This window comes from Pyrus communis, chromosome 2 (genome assembly GCF_041283825.1).
Source record: "Pyrus communis isolate YQ-2024b chromosome 2, ASM4128382v1, whole genome shotgun sequence".
NCBI lineage: Eukaryota > Viridiplantae > Streptophyta > Magnoliopsida > Rosales > Rosaceae > Pyrus > Pyrus communis.
The window spans coordinates 21,913,256-21,937,362 of record NC_142566.1 but is presented as its reverse complement, the minus strand read 5'-3'; the positions used below and the strand labels follow the sequence as shown (position 1 = coordinate 21,937,362).

Below are 24,107 nucleotides of genomic sequence, written 5' to 3'. Positions count from 1 at the left end.
ATTGTGATGAGGTTTTGCCATACCTTGAAGAGCATGAACGGTTGATGAAGCGGGAACATCCTTCACATTTATATGCCAAGAAGCACCGTGAATTGTTTCCTTCGTGGTTTCACGAACATGTAAGTTGTATGTGTTTTGAATTCAGCATATTTTCCAACTTGTTCATGCTCGTCTTCAAATTTGGTTACACTAACAAGTTAACTTTTTGTATATGTTATATTAGATGAACAAATTGAAGGAATTGAATTCACCCTCTTACGATGAAGAATTATATAACTTGGCAAGAGGACCGCTTCACGTTGAATTGTTCTCAGGTTGTCATGTCAACGGGATCAAATTCTTGGGGGCAACACGTGATGACAAGTCGTCTACTCAAAATAGTGGTGTCCACGTCCCGGGTGCGGGCGACAGTGAAGACATTGATTTTTATGGTAAACTAACTAGTATAGTACAATTGCTTTACAAAGACAGGTGTCAAGTGATACTGTTTAAGTGCACATAACCGAACGAGTGTTAAGCGAGACCATGGTTTACTATCAGTAAACACTACCAGACGTTGGTACGATGAAGACCCATACATTTTGACAACTATGGCGAAACAAATATTCTTTCTAGACGACCCTAAAGCCGGCAATGGTTGGAAAGCTGTTCAGAAGATTGATCGAAGAGGGCTATATGATATTTCGGAACTAAATCAAGATGACAACGACGACAACATCGCTGACCAACAGTTATCATCTTTGATAAAAATTGGTGAAGAAACACTCCGAGATACTAATGTTGTCCAAGAACCGTTTGAAGTAGCTGGAGTTCCCGAATTCGAAATACCAATAGAGTCAATTTCAATTGACCTTGGTGATCTGCCACGATACAATGCACCGGAAGAGGCAAATGAAGATGAGGATGAATGGAAATCCGAAAATGATAGTAGTGAGGATAGCGAGAGTTATTATTGTAGTTCAGATGAGGATTAATATAAACTTGTAAAGGAAAAACCAGGAGATTGAGGAGAGGCAAAGTCAAACTAAAAAAAGGCACGGGAATAATCTGATCGTGATCGTTTGAAGGTATTCTCCATTTTTACTTCGATTTGTTTCATGCAGTTTTGATAGGCAACTTATCTAAAAGTTAAGCTATATAAATAAAATACAATGCTAGTATTCATGCTTATTCGGTTTTGAAGCTGCATTTTGTTTTAGCATGTAATCATTTGCTTTTATTATGAATTGACCTGTTCATTTTGGATTCACTTCATTTGGATCAGGTGTATATGTCCACATAGGCTAAATTATTCAGAGTTCTATGTATTTACTTATGTTTGTTCACAAATGGTTACTTTTAAAGATATTTGTCCTGGAAACTGATTGGCATTCGGTTACTTACAGGTTAAAAAGGCCTTAAAGGGGGTGAAGGTAGCACTTTCTCATCCTGAGGATAGGTTTTATACAATCACAGGGGTCTCGGTGGAACCCCTGGCAAGCTGATGTGAGTCTTATAATCTTTACGATACGTTTATGCTTATATCTTGTTTATATGTATATACGTTGTTATGGCACTTGATTCGCTTGAAATGTAGAACAGGAATTTTCACGCTCATTATCTACTTTCGTTTAACTATTTTGATTGAATTTGCAATATCATACATCATAAAGAGTAAAAATGAAAACAAAATGAAATTGGGTTATGACGGTGTTCCATGGCAACATAATGTTCATAACTTATCATCCATGTTTGCGTTTTAGGTTCACTCTAGAAGATCAAAGTAGAAATTCAGTAGTATAGTATTATCGCGAAAGGTACAATATTGTGTTGAGGGATGTGGCAATGCATGCGCTTTAATGTGGGAGCGATTCAAAATCCAACCATAGTGCAATTGAACTGGGCATATTCAATGTTTTTCGTCATTGGCACTTTTCTTCTGTCTTCCTTTTGTGTCACATCAGTTGATTCGTTCTGATCTAGCTTTTGTGCTTCTTGGAACTGAAGGCATTCAAGTTAGGATTAACGATGATGATTTTCAATCATATATGCTGATATTGAAGGGCCATGCATGTTTATTTTTTGGCATAAGCTGTAATTTAGTCTTTCGCTCCTATCGTTTGAATATTTTTGAGATATTTACTGAGCTACGATCTTGGCCTTGCAGCTGGCACTCCTTATGAGAATGGTGTTTTCCGCATGAAGTTGTTATTGTCCAGGGACTTTCCACACTCTCCTCCTAAAGGTTTGCTTGTTATGATCATAAATGATGTAATTGATAACACTATCATTTAAGTGGACATGTTATATTTTTGTTCCCTCGTTCTGTTTGGAATGCGTGATCGTAGACAACTGAAGATGTTTTTGTTGATGAAAGGCCTATATATGGTAGAACTCTTTTAGTCCCTATTTGGATTATAATTTCTGGAAAATAATTGTTGTAGGCTACTTCCTGACGAAGATTTTCCATCCAAACAACGGTGAGATTTGTGTCAACACCTTGAAAAAGGATTGGAATCCAAGTCTTGGATTACGACATGTTCTAATTGTAGGTTCCCTTGATGGTTCAGTTATATTATTTCATTTCTGCTTATTCATCTGAGAATTTTGTGTTCTCTTACAAACTCAAGTTGTCTTGGCTCCGTGCTTTGTGATAACAGGTAGTTAGATGTCTATTTATTGAACCATTTCCATAATCAGCGTTGAATGAACAGGCAGGCAATACTCTTTTATCGTTCAAAATTTATTAACACCAAGAGGCCCAGACCTATTTACTAGTATCTGGGTTGTTTTTTTATGTGACTTGCTTGGCATGTGAATCAAACATGAAAATCATGTTCAAACATGTGTTAGCAGTGTCCTTGTGTCTGAATGGTTTTTTTGGGGCTGCACAATGCCCAATGTGTTTGTCCACAAACTGTAGGTGCTTGGTTGTTCCCTTAAGACACAGGAACCCAATTATAGTATGACCAATATAGTTCAACATACACCAATTTTTCTCTACTTTTTGAACAGCTCTTGAAACAGCTGATGTTATTTCTGCAAGACATGTTGCTTAATGAAGTTTCTTGGAGTCTTGGATTAAGAGTAATTATGTTTTTTTTTTTTTTTGGTCCCCGTTGAAAAGATAAATTCATATGTCATTGCGATATCTCTGCAGTTCTTTTCATTTTGGATGTACCTCTACTTTTAAGTTGTTGGATTTGAATTTACTATCATGTTTAAGTAATGGATTTAGAATTAGAGGTGCATGCTCTTGTTTGCTGCTTTGCTCCTACAATCCCATGCACATTTTTCATCTTGCTAAGGTGAATTAGTGCAGGCCGTAAGATGTCCTGGATTTATGATGATTAATGGGTTTGTTACTTGGTGCAGTGAGTATATTATTGATTTGATGGGTGCACCTGGAACATTAATTCCTGCTGAGGTGCCTACTAGTCAGCTCCTGAATTCTTTCTTTGCCATAAGGAGCTTTCAAGATGCCACCGAAATGCCTAAAGATGTGTGTTTGGCTCAAGCTAAGGGCAGTGGAATGTTAGCAGTTCCTTCTGATCTTGACATAGTTTCTAGAGCTGGCAGCTCACGGTCAGAAGAAGCATCATATGCAGGCATTCAAACAAAAGATGATAGAAGAATCGTTGTTGACGAAAACCAAATGGAGAGTTCTAGCAGTGATATGGGGACTCCCCTTAGATCACTTCGTAAATCATGTGAAAGTTCATCGGGTACAACTGAAAAAGCCACATCTGCACAGAAAAGGAAAGTGAAAAATGTATCAAAGTATGTCATCAGTGCAGCAAAGAACCCAGAGTTTGCACAAAAACTACATGTTGTCTTGTTGGAAAGTGGTGCATCACCTCCTGCAGATTTATTTTCAGATATGAATCCTCAATATCTGCATGAAGACAAGTTGCTTGGTCAAATGAATGCAGATGGGAAACTTGTAGATGATGGGATTCATAATTATTTGGTCCAATTATTATCAGGCAATGAGCTGTCCACTCAAACTGCTGCTGAAGTGAGCTATGCCAATTTTGATAACTTGTTGAAACAATCTTCCTTGGATTTAGCTGAGCAACGAAATGAATCAGAGACAAACAAGTTTTCTCTTCTCTTAGATACTGTTGAGGAGGGATTTGTAATCGTGTCTGGTGGAACTAGTGAAACAACCCAGATTTGTAATCCTGTTCTTGATAATCCCCCAATGAACTCCGAAGCTTTTAACGAGTATAAAGAATCAGTGAGTAAGCCAATGGACAGATGCAATAGTGGCCTGTGTACTAGTTGTGATGGTCACTATGAGAGGTATCCCGCACTAGGGGAAGTTGCAGAGTGGGAAATTCTATGGGAGGATCTTCAGATTGGTGAACGCATTGGCATTGGTAAGCACAGGTTCAGAATTTTGTTGCTTAAATTTGGAATACTTTGTAAAAACAGGTTCAATATAATTTCTGTTTTTGTAGGTTCCTATGGTGAGGTATATCATGCAGATTGGAATGGCACTGTAAGTGTTATTCATCTTATACTTTCCCATATTTTCTTTGTATCTCTAGCTCTCAAAGTGTTTGTATGATTCTCAAACATCGATATTTTGTCAATAATCGTTGAGATGTCTGTACTTTGAACTGTGATACTTTTCTAAACGTTAATGCTTAATATGTTGGTTGCTCATGGCATGAGACTTGTTATTATTATAATTTTGGAATATGGCTGCTATTGGGTTCTATTATTTACAAATTGTTTATTGGCATGTGTTGACTTTTTGCATGACAGGAAGTAGCTGTGAAAAAGTTTTTAGATCAAGATTTTTCTGGTGATGCATTAGTTCAGTTTAAATGTGAAGTAAGCTCACGCCTGCTTTTATCTCAATTGTTATAGAAACCAAAAGATGCATATGCCAACTATGGATAATATTATTACACATGACTATGCAACTGATCTCGCTCCCAAAATACACAGCAAAGCTGTCAGAAAAATGGACGTGAAGACGGAGGAGCAGAGCACGAAGAGGAAGAGGCACTAAGTAGGTTTTTTTTTTTTTTTTTTTTTTTAAATTTATTTATAATTTAATCACTTTCCTAAACTTTATGCTTAAATTTGGAAATTATAATCTTTTTTATCATATTTTTTTTCTTCATCTGTTGGGTTTTTTTTTTTGCAGGATCTATGTACCATGGGTCTCCTTTGTTACTCTCACTTCTCGGGCCACTCACAGTCAAACGGTACCGTTCCAGCTAAAGCTTTTCCCTTTTTAAATTTCGTTCCCATTGGCATTACTCTGTGATTTATGTTGGGTCTTGATTGGTTGCAATGAATCCCAATCAAGTGAATGTGAAATTTTGGTGGTTGATTTTTTTTCTTTTATGTTTTTCAGTTGGTAATTTGTTGAATATTTTGATTGGTGCTGCAGAATTGAAGGGCAACCTAATCATCTTCTCTGCAGGTAAGAATTATCTTGTATCTTTTCCGTAGTTCTCTCTCTGTGCCGCCCAATCTACGAATTCATGTGGTACATGATTTGTTTTCCTTTGTTGTTGATATGGACTTAAAGAAGATCTTGAAAGCTCTAAATTGCAGCACGACCACGCTCTATAATTCATCATGATAGTACATTCTAGTCAATGTTGTGAATTTGTATTGCAGTAATATGATTTGTTGGATTTTTTTTACTTTTAAGTTTTGATTTGATTTTACTTGATAACTTACCAAACTGAATAAAACTGCACAGGCTCAATTGTGACAACAAATTCAGCTTTATGTTGTATCACTCTGTCACGCTATACATTCCAATAATTTAGAGTTCCTTAGTTTTCTTTCGTTGTTTGACTTATTTTGAATATCTAGAAAAGTTCATCGGCAAATTTTTACTTTTTCAGAAATAGTGCTTATCGGGGTTATGTCGGAAAGGTCTCAAGCCTCTGAAGGATATGGATGTCCATGGAATATGGAAGGAAGTTGAATCATCTACTGTAAGTTACTTTCAAGCATCTTACTGAAGATGTTATATGCGTACATGCAGAGGCATTCACAAACAGTGCAGCAGACAGTCTAGCCAGCTCTATTGCAAAACTAGTACACCAGTTTCTTGGGTTTGGTAGCTCATTGGTATCGAAAGTGATGGAATTATCATATCGTCGATGTTTACGACAGCTTACAGGGTGTTGTGGATGTGGTGGACCTCGAAATACATTAGGGGCAGACGACGAGAAGCAGAAGTGTGAAACATTGAATTTTTCTTTACATTGTGTTTCCCATCAAAATGGTAGATTTACTAACACTTAGAGTTTATTAATACTTTCATTAAGTATAACATAAGATTTTGTGGTATCCACTTGTGTAAATACTTTAAATTGACGATCGAATTAGTTCATTGTATTCATATAGGGTCAAGGAGTGTAGCTGTAAAAAATCATCAAAATTGGAGTTAAAACTACCGTTAAATAGTTATTTTTCATTTATCACCGTCGAAAAGTTTTGTCGCGTTACTTGATCTCTAAATGTTTTTTTTTTGCTATTTTTGGCGTATGCGATCTCGAAGCATATACAAACAAGTTTGACGGTTGGATCGTTGAAACTAGTTTCGTACAATGTGTTTCCCATCAAAATGGTAGATTTACTAACACTTAGAGTTTATTAATACTTTCATTAAGTATAACATAAGATTTTGTGGTATCCACTTGTGTAAATACTTTAAATTGACGATCGAATTAGTTCATTGGATTCATATAGGGTCAAGGAGTGTAGCTGTAAAAAATCATCAAAATCAGAGTTAAAACTACCGTTAAATCGTTATTTTTCATTTATAACCGTCGAAAAGTTTTGTCGCGTTACTTGATCTCTAAATGTTTCTTTTTTTGCTATTTTTGGCGTATGCGATCTCGAAGCATATACAAACAAGTTTGACGGTTGGATCGTTGAAACTAGTTTCGTACAATGTGTTTCCCATCAAGTGCAATGGTATATGTATTTACTAAGTAGATTTTAATTTATTTATTTTGTACTTATAACACTTAAGAAATTGAATGATATATATGTAAAAAAATTATTATGGGTTTTTTTTAGAATAATATATTATTGTGGGGTTTATGTGAAATAAAAATTGAACTTGAAAGGAGTAAAGTCACATTTTTGGTAATTTTTTTAATACTTTAAAAAAAAAAAAAAAAAAAAAAAAAACCTTGCGCGACGCTTTAATCGTCGCGCAAAACCACTTTGCGTGACGTCAAATTGTATACCTACGTCACGCCAATTGATAATTTTGGCGGTCCATAGCAAAAAATAGGCGTTTTTTTTTCAATTTTTCCAAGTTTTGCAACCATATATCCTATCCTCTTTTCCTCTCGGTTTTTCTTTCCGTAGACCTCTTTTCCTCAAATTGCAGACCTCGTTTCCTCTTCCTCTTGCTTAAATTGCAGACTTTCCTCTCGCTCAAATTGCAAATCAAATTGCAGGAGTAAAGTCCTGCGTCTCCTCTATCTCTTCCCTCTTGCTCATCTCTCCTCTTCGCAACCTTGATCCCCAAATCTTTAACCCAGACTTGTCTTCCCTCTCTCTTTCCCATAGACTTCTCTCTTCCTTCTCGTTTTAAACGACGGGTAGCCACACAAATATCGAAGCCGACGGGAATCAAGTCCCAAAATCAAGGTAAGGGTTTGTGATTTGCGATGGGTTTTTGTTATTTAGGGATTAGGGTGAAATTGCATGTTGATTTCTGAGTACTTTGAAAACTAGAGAGCCCATAGTTGTTTCGTTTTGTGATTGAAAAACAAATTTATTTAAGGGGGGAACGACTTGTCCCCATTTACCACCACCCGTACACCCCTGTTCAGTCCCCTGGCCTATTGAATTGAATTTGTGCTCAAATGTTTATTGTTATTTGAATCGAATTATGAATCGAATTTTTTAGTAATGATTATTGTTATTTGAATCATTGTTGTTATTTGACATCATAGGAAAAAAAAAAGAAGATTTAAAAGTGGAAATTTGGTGTTTTTAATTTGTTTTTCCTGTGCTTTCTGGATGAATAAACACGGGCTTCATGTTTTTAATTTGTGGTTGTAGTGAATTCTGGATGAATAAACACGGGCTTCATGTCTTTTTCATACATAAACAATTTATTTGTAATGAATTTCTACAGGACCAGAATGTGAACTAATTGGAATTATTGGTCAATCTACATTCTACAGAGACTGGTGAAGTTTACACTTGGGGTTGGAAAGAGTGTGTTCCCTCTGGGAATCTTATCGGTGACCTGGGTATGGTGGAACATCTCCAAAAGGATACTACAGGGAATCAAAGTTCATTACTAGCTGAACAAGGTATTTCTGTAACCTGGGTATATTTGGAAAAACATGCACGGAGGCCTTTTCGATTGTACTAGATCAATGTGATTAAGACCTTATTGTCTTATACAACCATTGTATAGCCATTTAGCACAATTTCAATTATTTTGAATCATAATTTGTGATTGTATAGCCATTGAGCATTTGGGTTTAAGATGATTTGAGAAAACCAATTGCATTTAGAAGCGAACTTGTCATTAGTCGGAAAAAATTGAGTTATTGTGATGTGTGAAGTAGAATTGACTAACTTTAGATATGTGAAGTAGAATTGACTAACTTTAGATAATTGGCATTTTAATTTCTAAGTTGTGATATGTGAAGTAGAATTGACTAACTTTAGAATTGACTAACTTTAGATAATTGGCATTTTAATTTCTAAGTTGGCTAAGTTGTGATATGTGATATGTGAAGTTTTTAGAATTGACTAACTTTAGAATTGACTAAGTTGTGATGTTTGATATGTGAAGTAGAATTGACTAACTTTAGATAATTGGCATTTTAATTTCTAAGTTGTAGCAGTGTAATGTGTGTTTCAGTTTCGGCATGTGAAACTTTTCGTTCCATTGTTATGACATTGGTTTAATTAGACCTTTGCACAATTTCTTTTTGTTACGTATTTCTCATCAAGAACTTGGTGGTTGAACCTTGAAATCCTATATTCCATTAAGCAAATATTATAAAAGCTGAAAAGGTATTCTTTCAGCATTTTGTGTGGCATGCTTTTAAGCCTTTTACCTTCTTTTTAGCGAGAAAAGATTTATGCTTTCGCCTTTTGTTTTCTATTCTTTTGTTAAATTTCTTACTGATAAGTTTGTCTTTCAAATGATGTTGAGTTGAATGCTTTCTTCAAAAAGTGTATAGATGTCGCAGTTGATCACTCGTCGTAGGAGTGTGACCAATGCGCTTCCCACATTATCAGCATTTACTGCTCCATCCGTGAGTGCTCCATTGATTGGGGAGCCTATACCCCTTACTGAGGCTACTGCTACGGCATCCCAGGTGCCTGTATCATCGACGTCATCAGTGTCGGTTCAGTCGCTCAGTGCACGGCGGCCTCACCGGCACCGCTGCGATTTGGAGCCTTCTGTTCACACTTCCTCATCATCCAGAGTTGAGGATGGGGTATCCCAGCCAGGTAGTTTTTTTTCCTAATTCTCACTACGTTGTATTTTTTTTTCATTTTAAAACTATTATTTTTATGATTGTGAAAATTTGTTGCGGGTTGTGAATTACTGTTATTTTACTTTTTTAAGGTTTTGGGAAATGATATACTACTAGGGGAGGTTTTGCAAAATTTTCTATAGAAATTTAAGCTTAGGATTTTCACCATTTAAGTTTTTTTGGATAGCTAAAAAAAAACCAGGGGGCCTAATCGAATGCTGAAGACGGCACAGAATGTACGTCTGTCTGCCTCCTTGATCAAGATTGCATATGACTCGCGACATCGTGGAGCGGCTACCTCACAGCAACATAGCATCATCGCTACTAGCTGTGGTTGTGTTATTCGGAATTGTTGTCCTATGCAGTGGGAGACTTGGGCAGAAATTCCTCAGAAGACGAAGATACTGGTGCGAGACAAGTTGTCGGTTAGTATATTAATTTTTGGCCTTTTATCATTTTTTTAATTATGTTTACAAATATTATAAACCAAAGTATATTATCTTACTATTATTAAATTTCTTACTATTATTTTGTTGTTTTATTTGTAGGTCAATTTTGATTTTAAGGACATATCCCCTGAGGTCATCACCTACTTAGACGAGACCTTTGCAAATCGGTACAAAAATTGGAAGAGCGATCTTCATGCGCATTTTAAGAAATTTAATGATCCAGAGGTTGCTCGCCTAGAGGGTTGCCCATCCGAGTTGGAGGACCGGCCAGAGGATTGGGAATGGCTCTGCAACCATTTTACGGACCCAAAATTTGTGGTATGTACTTAATATTTTAATAATAATTCATTAAAGTTTTAGTTATTTTTTTAAGCTTTTTAAAATAATTTCTTTCAAATAGTCGCACTAACATGTATATTGTGTGTTTAACAGAAGAAATCTGTTGCTGGCAAGATAGCTCGGGAGTCTAAGACACTTCTCCACCATTCCAGTTCGAAGCCCTTTTCGTATAGGCTTGAGACACGACGTCAGGTAAAAGTATATTAATTTTGAAATTTTATACAATTTATTTTTTATTATTGATTAATAAAATTTTCCTAATGGTTTTTTTTTTTAGGAGGGTTCTAAGTTCCCAGAGATCGACGTGTTCAAGGACGTTTACGTTTGACCTGGCAATGAGATCGCTGAGCAGCTTCATGTAAGTAGATGTAATTGTTATTATTCTTATATTTATGAATCGTTCAAATATTATTTATATTTTGTTATTAACCATTATACGTTTTTTCTTTATTATTACAGGCTACTATGGTGGAAAAGAGCGATGTTGTTCTCCAAGAAGCAACATCGCAACTTCCCTCGGAAACCCCGATGGAGGACGTCACTTTACCCGAGGATGTAGGTTTTCAGATCATGACTGAGGTCCTGGATCAAAAGTACGGTCGTCGTCATGGCAAGGTTGTTCGGGGTATGGGGAAGGCGCGGGTTCGTGAGACGGGTGCCTCTTCTTCCAAATCGACCACAGGAATCTAGTGCTAGTAGAAAAAAATAGAGTTCAAGAATCACTTAATGAAACTCGAGTAGCATGAATCACTAGATTCCAGACTACATAATGAAACTATATGCCAGCTAGGATTGTCATTAATTTCATCATTCAATTCTATCACATGTTTTCCAACACAATTCCACAATCACAACAAATAATCGATTCCATGAATCTAAACAATATTAACATTTAATTACATTGATCAACCAACATGATCAAATATCATTTCACTAATTTTTAATAAAGCCATCTCTATAAGGTTTACCGTATTTCGCTACTAAAATTCAAATATCCAGCACTGTAACCCTAAGTTACAACCACAAGCGTAAGCTTGGGTAACTCCATGAACAAGAACCTTGGATTTCGAACTAACTCAACGGAACCTAAAATAAAATGAAATTTAGGACCAACTCAATAAATTCCAAACGAAGATAGGGTTCATCAATCTGCAGAAGGTGCTACCAATGTGTACCTGCTTCTATTTCTTTTGTTTGGAGATGTGAGTATTATAGTTACCAACTCAAAGTTAATTAAAATTACAAAAGCTAAGAAGGGGAATTTTTTTTGATCGTGTTACAAATGAAAAAAAATTTACATGCAATGAGAATTGTAGGTTGTGGAATTCCAACCCTTTCCTTGTCTCCATCAGGCATCAGGTATGGCAAATTAGCCACCAGAGCACCACAAGAGGCCTACTAAGTATGGTTGGCTGACCATATGCATACACACATAGCAAAGTCCAATGTTATAGCACACTTCTAGGGAGATATGAATTTAAGTTCCGTTCTCCTAATTATATGATGCGAAAAAATTGTAATCACCTGTCATTTGATTTTAATTGAACAGTAAGTGGTCATTTAAATATTTTTTTTTTCTTTCTGTTTTTCTAATTTACTATTATTAAGGGAATGAGGATGGTTCGGAACTATTAAAATAACTTAGGGGATGGGGGGTTTAGGCGAGGGATGAATGCGTAGAAACTCAACACCCTATCTATTAGGATATTAAATCCGCAATGTTGTTGTATGCTCTCCTTCATTGTTAGGTCAAGATAAAACGATAAGTGATCATAATTTTCTTGAACTATGTGTTCTAGGAGAACGAGACTGATGAATTTTAGATGTTTTTGTTTTCTAATAAAAATTGTTACTGCAACGTCCTTTTATCCTTATTCTTTTAGAAAAAATGATATTGAGAAGGGGAACCAATCAGACATAAAAAATCAGGTGTAAAGTAAATGAAGAGAGACCAACTTACGGTAATGGTATACCTCATTGTAGTGTTCGGTGTTAATAATAAAATATTATATAAATAAAAGTTTACACATATTATTATACTATTAGTCTTCATGCGCGCGCGTGATATTTTTTTAATCACGGCGTGCTTTGCGCAACTTACACGTTTTAAATGTATTTATATGCGTAAATTGACAAAATGAAAGTCAAATGCTTGAAGTAAATGAATAATTTTAGATCATGCTAGAAGAAACCCCTCATAAACCAATTAAAACAGCTAAATTCACATAATAAAATCGGTCACTATAGAATTTACATTAAGAATAGAGAAAATACTATTTAATAAACAATTAATTGAATCACATTATTGCTAACCCATTGTGTGGCTAAGCCCACCCCCTTTCCCTTAGTGTAAATAAATAAATAGAAAAACAATCATTTGACAATTAATTTAATCACATTATTATCCGTGTGCAAAATACTTTTTTTATAACCAGCATTACACGTTTCTTAAAATGTTTTTAATGTGTTTAAAAATAGAGAAAATAATATTTAATAAACAACTGATTGAATCATATTATTGCTAGCCTATTGTGAGGCTAAGTACACCTCCCTCCCTTAGTGTAAATAATATCATTTGTATAAAAATAAAAATAAAAATAAAAACAATCATTTGACAACTTATTTAATCACATTATTATCTGCGTGCAAAAGATTTTTTTTATAACTGGTTTTACCCGCCTCTTAAGATGTTTTGAACGTGTTTAAAAATAAAGAAATTGAATCACATTATTGCTAACTTATTGTGAGGTACTAAAAAAAAGAAAGAAAAAAAACATTGTAACAAAAAAAATAATTATTCAAAAAAGCACTATTAAAATGACAAAATTACTTTTGTCTTATTTGATGCATTATTTTGAGATGCCTTTGAAGTTTTTTGTCTTCGGAGCATTTTTGTTCAATATTTTTGTTGATACTTGATGACACTAAAAGCACTGTTCACCTTTTATGTTAACTTTATATGTAAGATTAATTAATATAAAAAAGGCATGATAACAATATATACTCGTATCATGTATGAAAGACGTTCTCCACGGTAGAGCACCAAACTGGAAGGCATGACTGCCTTAAGAGCTAGTAGTACAGTGTAGGGTTTTTCTTTCATTTTCTTTGGGCACCGACGGGGGTGCGTTTGGGAAACAAAGTTTGATTGTAGAACAGCTAGCAAACTAGGGCCACCTGGCCAACACTCGTCTGTCGACATTTTTTCCTTCGATTCTTAATATTTGCAATGATTGATGCCATTTTGAAGAAGTGTAGTACACATTGGCAGCTGAGGATAATCATTGACGATATCAGTTCTCTTGTCGGTTCTTTTTCTTTTATTTCTTGGTTGCATGTGTTTTGTAAGGTGAATTTTCTTGCTGAAATTATTATTAGTGTTGGACACTCGTCCGGATACTTATATTTGGGATAGGACCTTACACACGATTGCTAAAAATGATTTTCTGTTTGATTGTACTGGAAACGGTTGTCGTAAATGTTTTTCTCTTTAATTAATATTTTATTTTCCATAAAAGGAAAAAATATCTCTCTCTCAACAAGAGGTTGAGTGTATAGGTCAACTTAATCACACTTGCTAATCTTCCCTATTAATTAAACAATTTCAATAAACTAGTTTCTTGTTAAGCCTTTGTGTAGATCAGTTTAAGTCGTAAGAGACGGTGAAGTAATAACTAATAAGTTAAGATTAAAATATACCACATGGTCGATATATCATGTTACTATCGTGGGAGTCCATGCAAATCTACAATTCAAATTAATGTTGTATGAATGGCAGTAGCCAAATGCACCCGCTTAAAACTTAAATAAGACTTAAATTTTCGTTTTTAAGAAACCTCGACAACGAAAGAACAACAAAAAATCACAAGGAAAGTCTTACCTCAAAATAAGTAGGAGTTTGTTTGAAAATGTTTTTAAATTACTGAAAATGCTTTTGGTGAAATATTTTGGATTTCAAAAGCATTTTTTTAAGAAGCACTAGATATGTGCTTCTTGCAGGAAGAACTTGTGTTTCTCCATGATCCACTTGGATTTCTAATAAGGATTTGTTTCAAAAATATTTTCATCAAAAGTGCTTTCAGTTACATTAAAAGTATTTCAAAACAAGCTATAAATTCTCCGGAGGGCGGCACCTCCATCCATTCTAATCTATTTAGCCATTAATTATTGGTTCAAATGTTAAGCAAAGATATTTAATGTTAAACAGAAACCAAGCAAAACAAAAGGGAAAAGGATTCTCCAGATCTCCTTCACCTAATACTTCTCATCAAACAATTCAGGCCCTTGAAATTTAATCAAAGACTAAAGTTATTATAACTTTTAAAGTTGACCCGTATTTTTAACCGTTTGATCAAATTTCAAGAATCCGAATTATTTAATAAAGAAAATTAGATAAAAAGGGTCAAGAGAGAATCCCTTTCCAAACAAAAGAAGAAAACATTGGTAAAGGGTGATGAGTTGTGAGCAGTCTGGCAGCGTGACTTTTGCGGAGACCACCTGAAAATGACGACTATTATAATTAAATAGCAGGTTCAATATTATTGGACAGCCAAGCAGGCACTAGCATTGCATCAGCCCAACTGCCCCCCATGCACCATCGATACCACCAGTCTCTCTCTATAAATACACGCACTAATATCTCACTCTTATTTCACAACATACAAGCCAAACTAAGATACTTCTTCCTCTTCTTCCATATATAATCAAGATGGCTTTGTCATCAAGAACGCTCATGGCTTCCATGCTTGTCTCTTTTATGCTTCTTCAATGTTTCATTGAAGCAGCTGATCACCAGTATGAGATGGTAATAGACATATACATATATTTCATACGTTTCTTTTAACTTTCAAGTAGTGTATTTAATTATTCTTCAATGATTTAAGTAAAATATGAACTGAAAAGTTTGTACTAACTATTTTCAGTTGGGCGTTGATGGAGCACCGAGCCCCAAGCCTCCAACTTTAGGTATTTCACGCACTTACATCTTCAATTCTCTAACTAATTCACCATTTTTGTAAATTTGTAATCATGATCATTTGGTTAAGTAACATCCAGTCTATAAGAAAACCTGAGTTCATATCGTATATACTGATGAAAGTTGTTAGTTACGATGTCATATATCCAGTTAATTAATTGTGCATAATATACGTTTATGATGCAGATTGTGGAGTGGCATGTGAAGGAAGATGCAAGCTATCATCGAGGCCTCGTCTTTGCAAAAGGGCATGTGGGAGTTGTTGTGACAAGTGCAGTTGCGTTCCTCCAGGCACTTCTGGCAACTACGAATCTTGTCCTTGCTACTTTAACCTCAAAACCCACAACCAAACCCGCAAGTGCCCTTAATTTCTTTCAAATTTTCAATTAATTTCAACAAATCCCACCAAAATAAATAAAGTGCACAAACTTTTCTCATCTCTTTAGAGAGAATGTTTTGGCATGCATGTAAAACATAAAAGCTTTCTGCTTTTGTATGAGTTTCTCTTAAGATTGTATTGTATTATAATTAATAAAAACTATTTTTACGTCCTTTTGTTCGATTTGATGAGTATTTTAATTTGTTAGAAGATGTATCTTTTCTTTCCATTTTAAGTAAGGTAGCAGTATTTTTATAAGTTCCCTAATCACCGTAATAATATGGTGTAGAAATGTTGTGCCCATCCCAGCAAGATCTATAAGTTATTGGCTATCTCTATGGGTGAGCGATATATTAAAGCCAAAGGTAAAGGTTGGAGAAGAAATACTGATAATACTTCTACAATTGTTAAATGACATCCGCCGGATAAGAGTTTTATTAAGATAAACTTTAACGGTTTGGTAGCCGGGGACAAGACGGCGGCAAGATTTGTCTTACGGAAACATAATGGGCAGTTCATTGGAGGTGGAGCTTTAAATATGGATGGTGCCACTATTTCAAAAGTGGAGGCTAGGGCTCTTAGAGAGGGCCTTCTTTTTGCTCAAAGGAAGGGCTATACAAAGATTATGGTTGAAGGAGACTCTAAGTTGGTCATTCAGTCAATGTTGGATCGGGATGCGACACCCTGAAATCTAGTTCCTATTATTGAAGATATCAAGTGGACGGCGACCAATTTTGATTGCATTGACTAGAAACATATTTTTAGAGAAGCTAACTTTGTGGCGGATGTCTTTGCTTGCCACGGCCTTCTTATTACCGATTGTCATATTTGGGATCATTGTATTCCTTCATTTGCTCTTCATGCTCTTCAGTTTGATTATGTAGGGAACGGTTGTACTCGAGGGTTTTCCCCTTAATATATTTTTCTTGATTCAAAAAAAAAAAAAAAAAAAAAATGATGCAAGTAGTTTGTTGCACTAGTGAATATTGTATTCCTTTTTATCTTAATGTATTTCGAGTTCAAACTTTTTCTCTTATCGTTAATTTAATTTAAAATAGCGGTATTGTTTGTAATAAACAAAAATATAAACATATATGTAATATACCAATACAAATATATCAAATAAATCAACGATTCATTATTAATATATAACTCCCCTCGTGTGGTCGTAATATTAAATTCTTGATTATGTGTGAGATAACAATGTACCACTGTAGATATAAGCTTGCAGAAGAAAGTGTATAAAACGTACATATGCAGTACATGTTGGAGTCTTTCTCTCTTTCTGTTTTTTGATTATTTTGCATTACCTTTACAAATAACCTATCTTTATTATAGGATTTTCTAATCGAAACTGTTCAATTTCTTAATCTTCGTTTGAACATTCTTACAAAAAATTATTCAAAACAGAAATCGTTTAGTCATCCAAATATATCAAATAAATGAAAGGTTTATCATTAGTATGTTATTTGGTACCTGTATTGTTGATTCATTTGAATGACTAAACAATCTTGGATTCTAATGATTTTTTTTTTTTTTTGTAGGAATGATATTCAAATAAAGATTAAGAAATTGAACAGTCCAATTATAAAAAATTTATGGTGAAGATACGTTATTTGCAAGTGGAGGAATATACTTATCTGAATTATCTCGCAATAGAGGGATGCAAGTATTATTCTAATACTAATCAAGCCTAGTGAGAGTGAGATTGTCTAAAATTAATTTAATCCCCCCAAGTTTCAATGTTTTTTTTTTTTTTTAAACAAACAATAACGTTAGTGAATTAAATTATTAATTATTAGATAAGAGAGGAATTAATTAAGATTAAACCCGTACTAAAATATATAAACATAATTAGTTTCTGCCACTACGATAGGTTGTACACTCTGTTCCCACTCCGTTGGTCGAATGAAGATGAGCTGGGTTTATTTCCCCAACCAAATAAAAAACGAAGAGCTGAGCTGTATGCTACTCAGCAATTAAGGAGTCCCATACAACACAACTGGCCACCAAATATTCTCCTATTTCAGAGTGATCTGTTAGTGTACTACACTATCATGCGGTGACACAATAATTTTTGCACCACCTGTTAATACGATATTAAACGACATAAAAATAATATGCTTCGGGTTAATTTATTAACAATTCGGATCATTAATAGATTTTTATTCGTTATCAGGTCATCTGTTAAAAACTCGTTAACGAGTTAGATTTTTATCGTGACTCGTTAAGAATCCGATAAGATTGTTTTTTAGATCTAGACATTAGACATAACAATTTATTGCATGACTCTTTAACTCGATATAAAACGACACGACCCCGTAAAGAATCGAGTTGATATTAGGTCACCTTATAAGGATTTGTTTAGATAACGAGTTTGACACGATACGACCTATTAAGATAACATGTCTAACACGAACATGACAAACACGATCCGTTTGCCAAGCCTAGTGGTGTTATAATTTTATATAACACATGTAATTTTTTTTGTATTAATAAATCTCAAAGTTAACACATCAACAATTTCGTTCACTTGGTCCACATAAAAATTTCTACTCATTTCTTTTCCCATTGCCTTTTTACCCCTTTTTTTTTTTTTTTTTTTTTTTGCCAATATTTATACCCTTTTCATTCCAAATAGAGATAATATAAAACTGTAAGCCTCTCCGGACGCATTCCTAATCCACCTCCAACGTCCAACCTCAAAGCCCAAACCCGTCCAGCTGAAATTGGGTATAAGATGGAATATTTTGCAAATAAAAACTAAATTTGCATAGTAGATTAGTCAAATAAGCTAGTCAACTTTAATCAATGATATAAAGTGCAACTGTAATAACAAAACATAACTGACCAATGCTTTCAACTAATCAGAGTCTGCCCAAATTAGTTTTACAACAATAATTCCTAAGTTTGAACACATTTACATATCAGTTCATTATGCAAACAGTAATAACAAAGCAATTATGAATTAAAGTATGCTGGATTTGACTAGTGAAGCTCATCAGTTAACTAAGTACATATTCGTCAGTTAGTCAAACGCAAATCTACGAATCCAACTTAGTTCACTACAAGTTTTCTTAGTCAACAACAATCAGTTCATTGCTCATAATATGTAGTGTAAACTTAGTCTCTACCACATATCAAATAACATTTCATAGGATGCATGAAACATTTGCAAGTAAATAAGATATGCGGACAAGCTTAAGAAACAAAGAACGCAAAAAGTTTTTGGCCAGAAAAATCCACCTCTGGATTAAAAACACGAGGACTCTCCACTTAATCCAATCCACTAGTATAATCAAGATTCTTACAAAGTACCACGTAAAGCTCAATTGCTAGACCTAGTTTACGGAGCAGCTTTACCTTTGTGCAACCTTGCCTTACACAAGATGGATTCCTTTGGTCTTTATGAAGTGGCAGCTCATCTTGACCTCTTCACTTTGTGGCATTGAAAAGGTGTTGTCTCAACAAGATGACAGCTCCTCCTGAACTCTTCACCTTGTTGCACCAAGACCCACACACAAACTATGCATATGATGATACGGCAATGATATGCATATCTGGATTCGATGTCTAGTTAATTTCACCAGTCAAACACTTGAAAGATGAAACTGAAGCGAATCCCAAAAGAGGTCAGTTTGAAGATTTGAAACTTGAAAATTTTGACCTAAAAACAAAGATCAAAATTACAAAAAAATGCTATCTTAATATGCAATGATGTGGGTATTTAGGTACCGTTTGGTACGTGGGACGGGACGGAACAGAGTGGGACAAGGCGTTCCGTCCCACGTTTGGTGCGCCTAAAACGGGTGGAACAAGTTGTTCCACGGGACGAGTTTTGGGTGAATTTGCATTCCACCTCAACCCCTGGAACGACTCGTTCCACATCCTTGGAACACAAAATTATAACTTCTCCGTCTCCTTCTTCTTCCTCCTTGTTTCCATCCAAGGGCATCTTTGCTCCCGCTCCGTTCCGTTCCGTCATGTCCCGTCCCATTCCGTTCCGTCTCGTCCCATCTGCATACCAAACGATACCTTAGTGCATGAGTGTGATTTTCAAAATTACAAAAAAAATGCTATCTTAATATGCAATGATGTGGGTATTTAGTGCATGATTGTGATTTTGTGGCTAGGGTTTTCAGGTAAGAATATAAGAGGTAACTCAAAGCTAAAACAACTTCTTTTTTTTTTTTTTTTTTTTTTTTTTTTTATAAATGTAAATATCCTAGCCAAAACAAATGAGCATATAAAGAGATTTAAGCAAGCAAATTCAAAGACAGATTTATAAATATTCAAAGAAGAACATTACCCATAAAATATGTTTGATGCTCCTAGGAGGTCTAAGATAGAGATGGAAATAAAGCTCTAAAAAACTTTTTCAATCTCAACCCCAAAGACAAATGAACCCTAGATTAGCTTTTAAAGAGGGCTTGTTGTTCAAACAGAAAAGGGACCAGAAAAGTCACGTGTCATGTGCAAAATCAATCTGAAAAGATCTAAGGTTAAAAAACACTTTCGGGGAAAATGCTATCAGAAAGCCCATGTGGGTTGTCTTAAAGTGTGTACTCAGCTCGAGTGAAAGCAGCGAGAAGTTTTAACGAGACAGAACCACTAGACAGAATGAACTGGAAATAATGGCATGAAATGCATATGTATGAACAAACTTTTGATGAGAGAAATTAAGCTCTTAAAGTGATATTTCCAACAGAATGATCCTAGAGAAGTAATTAAACCCTAAATCTAATTAGAGCATGTGTGGTACAATTTACAATATTTGACAAGAGAAGTCAAACAATAAAACTAGACTTCACACCATCTTCAAGGCTAGTACCACTGTACCAGTACCATACCCTACTTTTGGCCTGGGATGGTGCTTTGAGAATTTTTTTGGGTACAAATACATTAAAAATATCATGATTCATATATATAGCCGAAATCATGCATGCATATACATAGTTGGACTACACTAAGGGACTCTCTCAAAAGTAAGATTCTCTATGAATTCTTTATCACTTCATAGTTTAACACTAATTTCTGTGTCAACATTCATAAACAGTTTCACTTTTAAGAGAATCCATTCGTATTTCTCTGCATTATTTACCATTAACCTTATAAGAGAGGATATTACTTGGATTCTGACCACTATATACTTAATTTTAACACCCAACGACGTGAATTTAATTTTCTTTTTTTTTTAGTGAAATGACGTGAATTTAATTTACTTGTAATATTTAATTGTATTTAATTTCAATGGATATATTTACCAAAATAACCTGCAAAGTCAGCTACTAGTTTTGTTGTGAAAATTAACGGAATAGAGTAAACTTGGAGACAGAAGAAGAGTATAAGTGGTAAAGTGAGACAAGTAGAGTATAGGGAGTTTAGTGAGACCCGGTGAAGAGTAAAGGGGTCATTTTGATTTCAGTGTTTTTGATTGATAAAGAGGTTCTCGTAATGTAGGTTTAAATCTCAAAATGGTCCTTGTGTTATTGCCTGACCAATTTATTTATGTGTTTTTAATTTGACCAATTTTGTCCTTGTGTTTATCTCCGTTAGTCAATTACAAATATTTCATCCACTTAAAAATTCATAAATTATTATAAACTTCTTTATAAAATTATATATTTAATTTAAAAATGAAATAACATTAAAAATTAAAAGAAAAATTACTCTTCTCTCGACTCTCCCACCTTGTCCCCAAGGTTCTTTCCTCTCCCAATTTTCCTTCCCCCCCCCCCCCCCCCCGCCCCCTCCCCCCCTAATGTCACAACCTTAAATCTTATATGTGTTAATTCTCATTAATTTGAATTTTTCTGTAAATTTAAATAAAGTGAAAGGATAATATATCACTCTCTCAATTGCGGTCTGTTACTCGATTACATAGTGTGAGATGAGATGATTTTCTTGGGACTACAATGATAGTTGGGGTCCAGGTGGATCTAGACACGCAAAATCTCCATCTGTTATCTTATTATTTTAGAAAGAAATCTGGGTTGATTTCATGTCTCATATACTCATTCAATCAAAAATTTGATATTGTTGAAATATACTAAGAAAAAAATCAATAAACTTTCTTTTCTCAATGGTAGCCCAAACGATCCTTAACCTAATCCACTCGAGGCCCATTAGTGCTCTTAAAGCCGTCTCAATTCAAACGAAACCCTAACGGCTAGTTTAGCAAACGTGTCAAATTTGGAGGAACCGCACGCGCCAACGGTCACATTCCCGTTTCAGAACCTCCCCGTTCACCAAACGCCCTCTTTATAATCCTTCCAAGTTCCAACCTTTACCCTAAAGCCATCGACTTTGAATTTCAGAGCCCACTGCTTTCCTTTTTTCGATCTCCAATTTCCGCTCCGTTGATCGCTTTTCCGACAACCCTTCTCGTGTCTCGACGAATTTCTCGAATCGGATCCAATGGAGACTCCGTCGTCAATCAGAAGAGTCACGAGGTCTCAGACTTCGGCTGCTCAGAACAGCAGCAACATTCCCCTTTCAAGTGAGTGCTCTCACTTTCTTTTCTTTTCTTCCAAACAGTCGAACAATCGTGGAAAATAAAATATGGGTTCTGTACAGATTCTTGGTTTAATTGGAATTCGTTTTCTTTCAATACATGGGTTTTGATGGGATTACCAAAAAAATTTTAATCATGAATTTTCAATAAAAAATGGGGGATTTTAATACATGGGGTTTTAATGGTTTGTCATTAATCTGGTTGCCTTGTATTAATAGATTGTTTTCTTTTCTTGTTTTGTTAATCTTTCTTCAGGAAAGACTGAAGATTCTGAGAAAGCTCTGTTGAAATCGAGACCAAGAAATGGGAAGCAACAGCAAGACCGTTCTGCACTGATTGATATCACCAACGATTCTCCGATTGTGGGGCTTGCAACGGGAAGCTTAAAGACACCGTCATCGGGCATACTCAAGCAGAGAAGCTGCAGAGCCAAGAACACACCCGGGTCCGGAGAGGCCTTGCTGAGAGGTCAAGTCAAGACCCTCTTGCAGCAAGTTGAAGAGGAGGCTGAGCTCTCAAAGATCTCGCTCGAAAGCCGCCCTATTCACCTAATTCAAGGCCTTATCGCCAATTCTCCAATGGGGCTCCTCGCGCCAACACCGGCAAACACTCCACAGGTATCTGATATCTCTGTTGGTGCAAATGGAAGCAGCAATGTTGGTCTGAGTTCTGAGAAACCTTCTCCCCTCGTCCAAGAACAATTGATTTCTCAGGTTGGGATCTTCTCATGTATTCATTTTGTGACGATAATTTCTGTTGGGTTTTCTTACTTTAGCTACTGATTCTTTTTGCTTTAATCCATGAAAATGTGGTAGGTGGTATGTGACATCTTTGAAGGAAAAAATCAGGGGAGCCTCGAATCTCAGAAGAGTATCCTGAGCCGGTCTCTGCTGCTGGATTTCTCCGAGAAGTCCGAAATCTCCTCAGTCTCATCCGAGTTCTCCTCTGTGATTACTGACAGCAAAGAGAAGTCATCGTCCCCAGATGATGACAATGCTTCCATCTGGTCGATGCAGGTCAATGCTAGCACCCAAGATGAAGACGAGGAAGAATTAGCAGACAGCGATGAAGAAGAAGACTATTATCTGAAGCTTAATGAAGGTTATGGAATGGAAGAAGAAGAAAAGGAACAAGATGGAGGATACAATGTGGATGAGCTCTGTGATGGAATAAGCAATATTTGTGTCGATGAGACGAGAAGGGTTCCCAAGTTTGCTGGAAAGCACACCAGATTTGTGTATGACAGTGAAGATGAAATTGTTGAAGAAGAAGAAGAAGAAGGAACTGCAAAGACTCCGGAATCAGCTTCGCCGGGTGCCCTGCGGCTGAAGGGTTTGCCAACACCAAAGGGGAAGCACCTGCGGTTTCTTGAGGAGGAAGATTGAAAGATTCTGTCTGGTTTCGAAGTGCTAAAGTTGTTTGGTTGTCTGTCTTGATAACCATGTTTAGGGAAAGTGCTTTGGTTTCTTTTGCTAAATTTTCGGTAATTTTTGCTTATTTTTCTGTTTTGGATTTTATGAGACAAAAAATGATGTGTCATTCCTCACTTTAATTTTTGCTTTTCTTTTTTTTGGACATTATTACCAGTATGATGTATTTTGAAGCCCCCCGCCCCAAACATTAACCTTCTTTGTTTATTGCGGGTTAGTTATTCGTCAACACGAATTAAGCTTATGATGTATTTTGAAGCCCCCGTCCCAAACACGTATTTTACAGAAACCCAACAAGAAATTTCCAGTAATAATTTGGCCATTTTGATCCTTTGGAACAACTCGGATGAATTTACACCAACCCAAACTTGCTCCAACCCTTTTCCGAATACGTATTTGGGGCAAATTTAAACCATAAACCCCAGGTTGAGTATTTTTTTAGTTTCATATTTTTTATAAATTCTTTGAATTGACAGTTAAGATTAAGATTTAATATAAATCAAATATAGTGGTAAAGAAAAAGAATCTAATAGTCCAAA

The 24,107-nt window shown here is 35.4% G+C and overlaps 4 protein-coding genes across 4 annotated transcripts; all 4 read left to right on the top strand.

Annotated features, from left to right (window-relative positions):
• Positions 1-694: 694 nt before the first annotated feature.
• LOC137725088 (putative serine/threonine-protein kinase SIS8) lies at positions 695-6,206 on the top strand. Its single transcript, XM_088687010.1, has 11 exons — positions 695-1,067; positions 1,395-1,485; positions 2,147-2,224; positions 2,424-2,527; positions 3,355-4,361; positions 4,443-4,483; positions 4,753-4,821; positions 4,939-5,006; positions 5,141-5,201; positions 5,390-5,422; positions 5,856-6,206. Exons 5-10 carry the CDS (start codon positions 3,374-3,376, stop codon positions 5,393-5,395), a joined length of 1,233 nt encoding a protein of 410 aa, XP_088543136.1. The 5' UTR covers positions 695-1,067; positions 1,395-1,485; positions 2,147-2,224; positions 2,424-2,527; positions 3,355-3,373; the 3' UTR covers positions 5,396-5,422; positions 5,856-6,206.
• Positions 6,207-7,287: 1,081 nt separating this feature from the next.
• LOC148698729 (uncharacterized) lies at positions 7,288-11,144 on the top strand. The gene is made up of 8 exons (XM_088687018.1): positions 7,288-7,623; positions 8,166-8,297; positions 9,176-9,459; positions 9,672-9,907; positions 10,031-10,249; positions 10,364-10,462; positions 10,548-10,628; positions 10,730-11,144. The coding sequence occupies exons 3-7, from the start codon at positions 9,183-9,185 to the stop codon at positions 10,596-10,598; spliced, it is 882 nt and encodes a 293-aa protein (XP_088543144.1). The 5' UTR covers positions 7,288-7,623; positions 8,166-8,297; positions 9,176-9,182; the 3' UTR covers positions 10,599-10,628; positions 10,730-11,144.
• A 3,768-nt stretch (positions 11,145-14,912) lies between these two features.
• LOC137748595 (gibberellin-regulated protein 11) lies at positions 14,913-15,807 on the top strand. Its single transcript, XM_068488764.2, has 3 exons — positions 14,913-15,074; positions 15,193-15,235; positions 15,432-15,807. Exons 1-3 carry the CDS (start codon positions 14,979-14,981, stop codon positions 15,611-15,613), a joined length of 321 nt encoding a protein of 106 aa, XP_068344865.2. The 5' UTR covers positions 14,913-14,978; the 3' UTR covers positions 15,614-15,807.
• Positions 15,808-21,909: 6,102 nt separating this feature from the next.
• LOC137748958 (uncharacterized) lies at positions 21,910-23,690 on the top strand. Its single transcript, XM_068489143.2, has 3 exons — positions 21,910-22,123; positions 22,394-22,851; positions 22,954-23,690. The coding sequence occupies exons 1-3, from the start codon at positions 22,042-22,044 to the stop codon at positions 23,521-23,523; spliced, it is 1,110 nt and encodes a 369-aa protein (XP_068345244.2). The 5' UTR covers positions 21,910-22,041; the 3' UTR covers positions 23,524-23,690.
• The last annotated feature ends 417 nt before the right edge of the window (positions 23,691-24,107 follow it).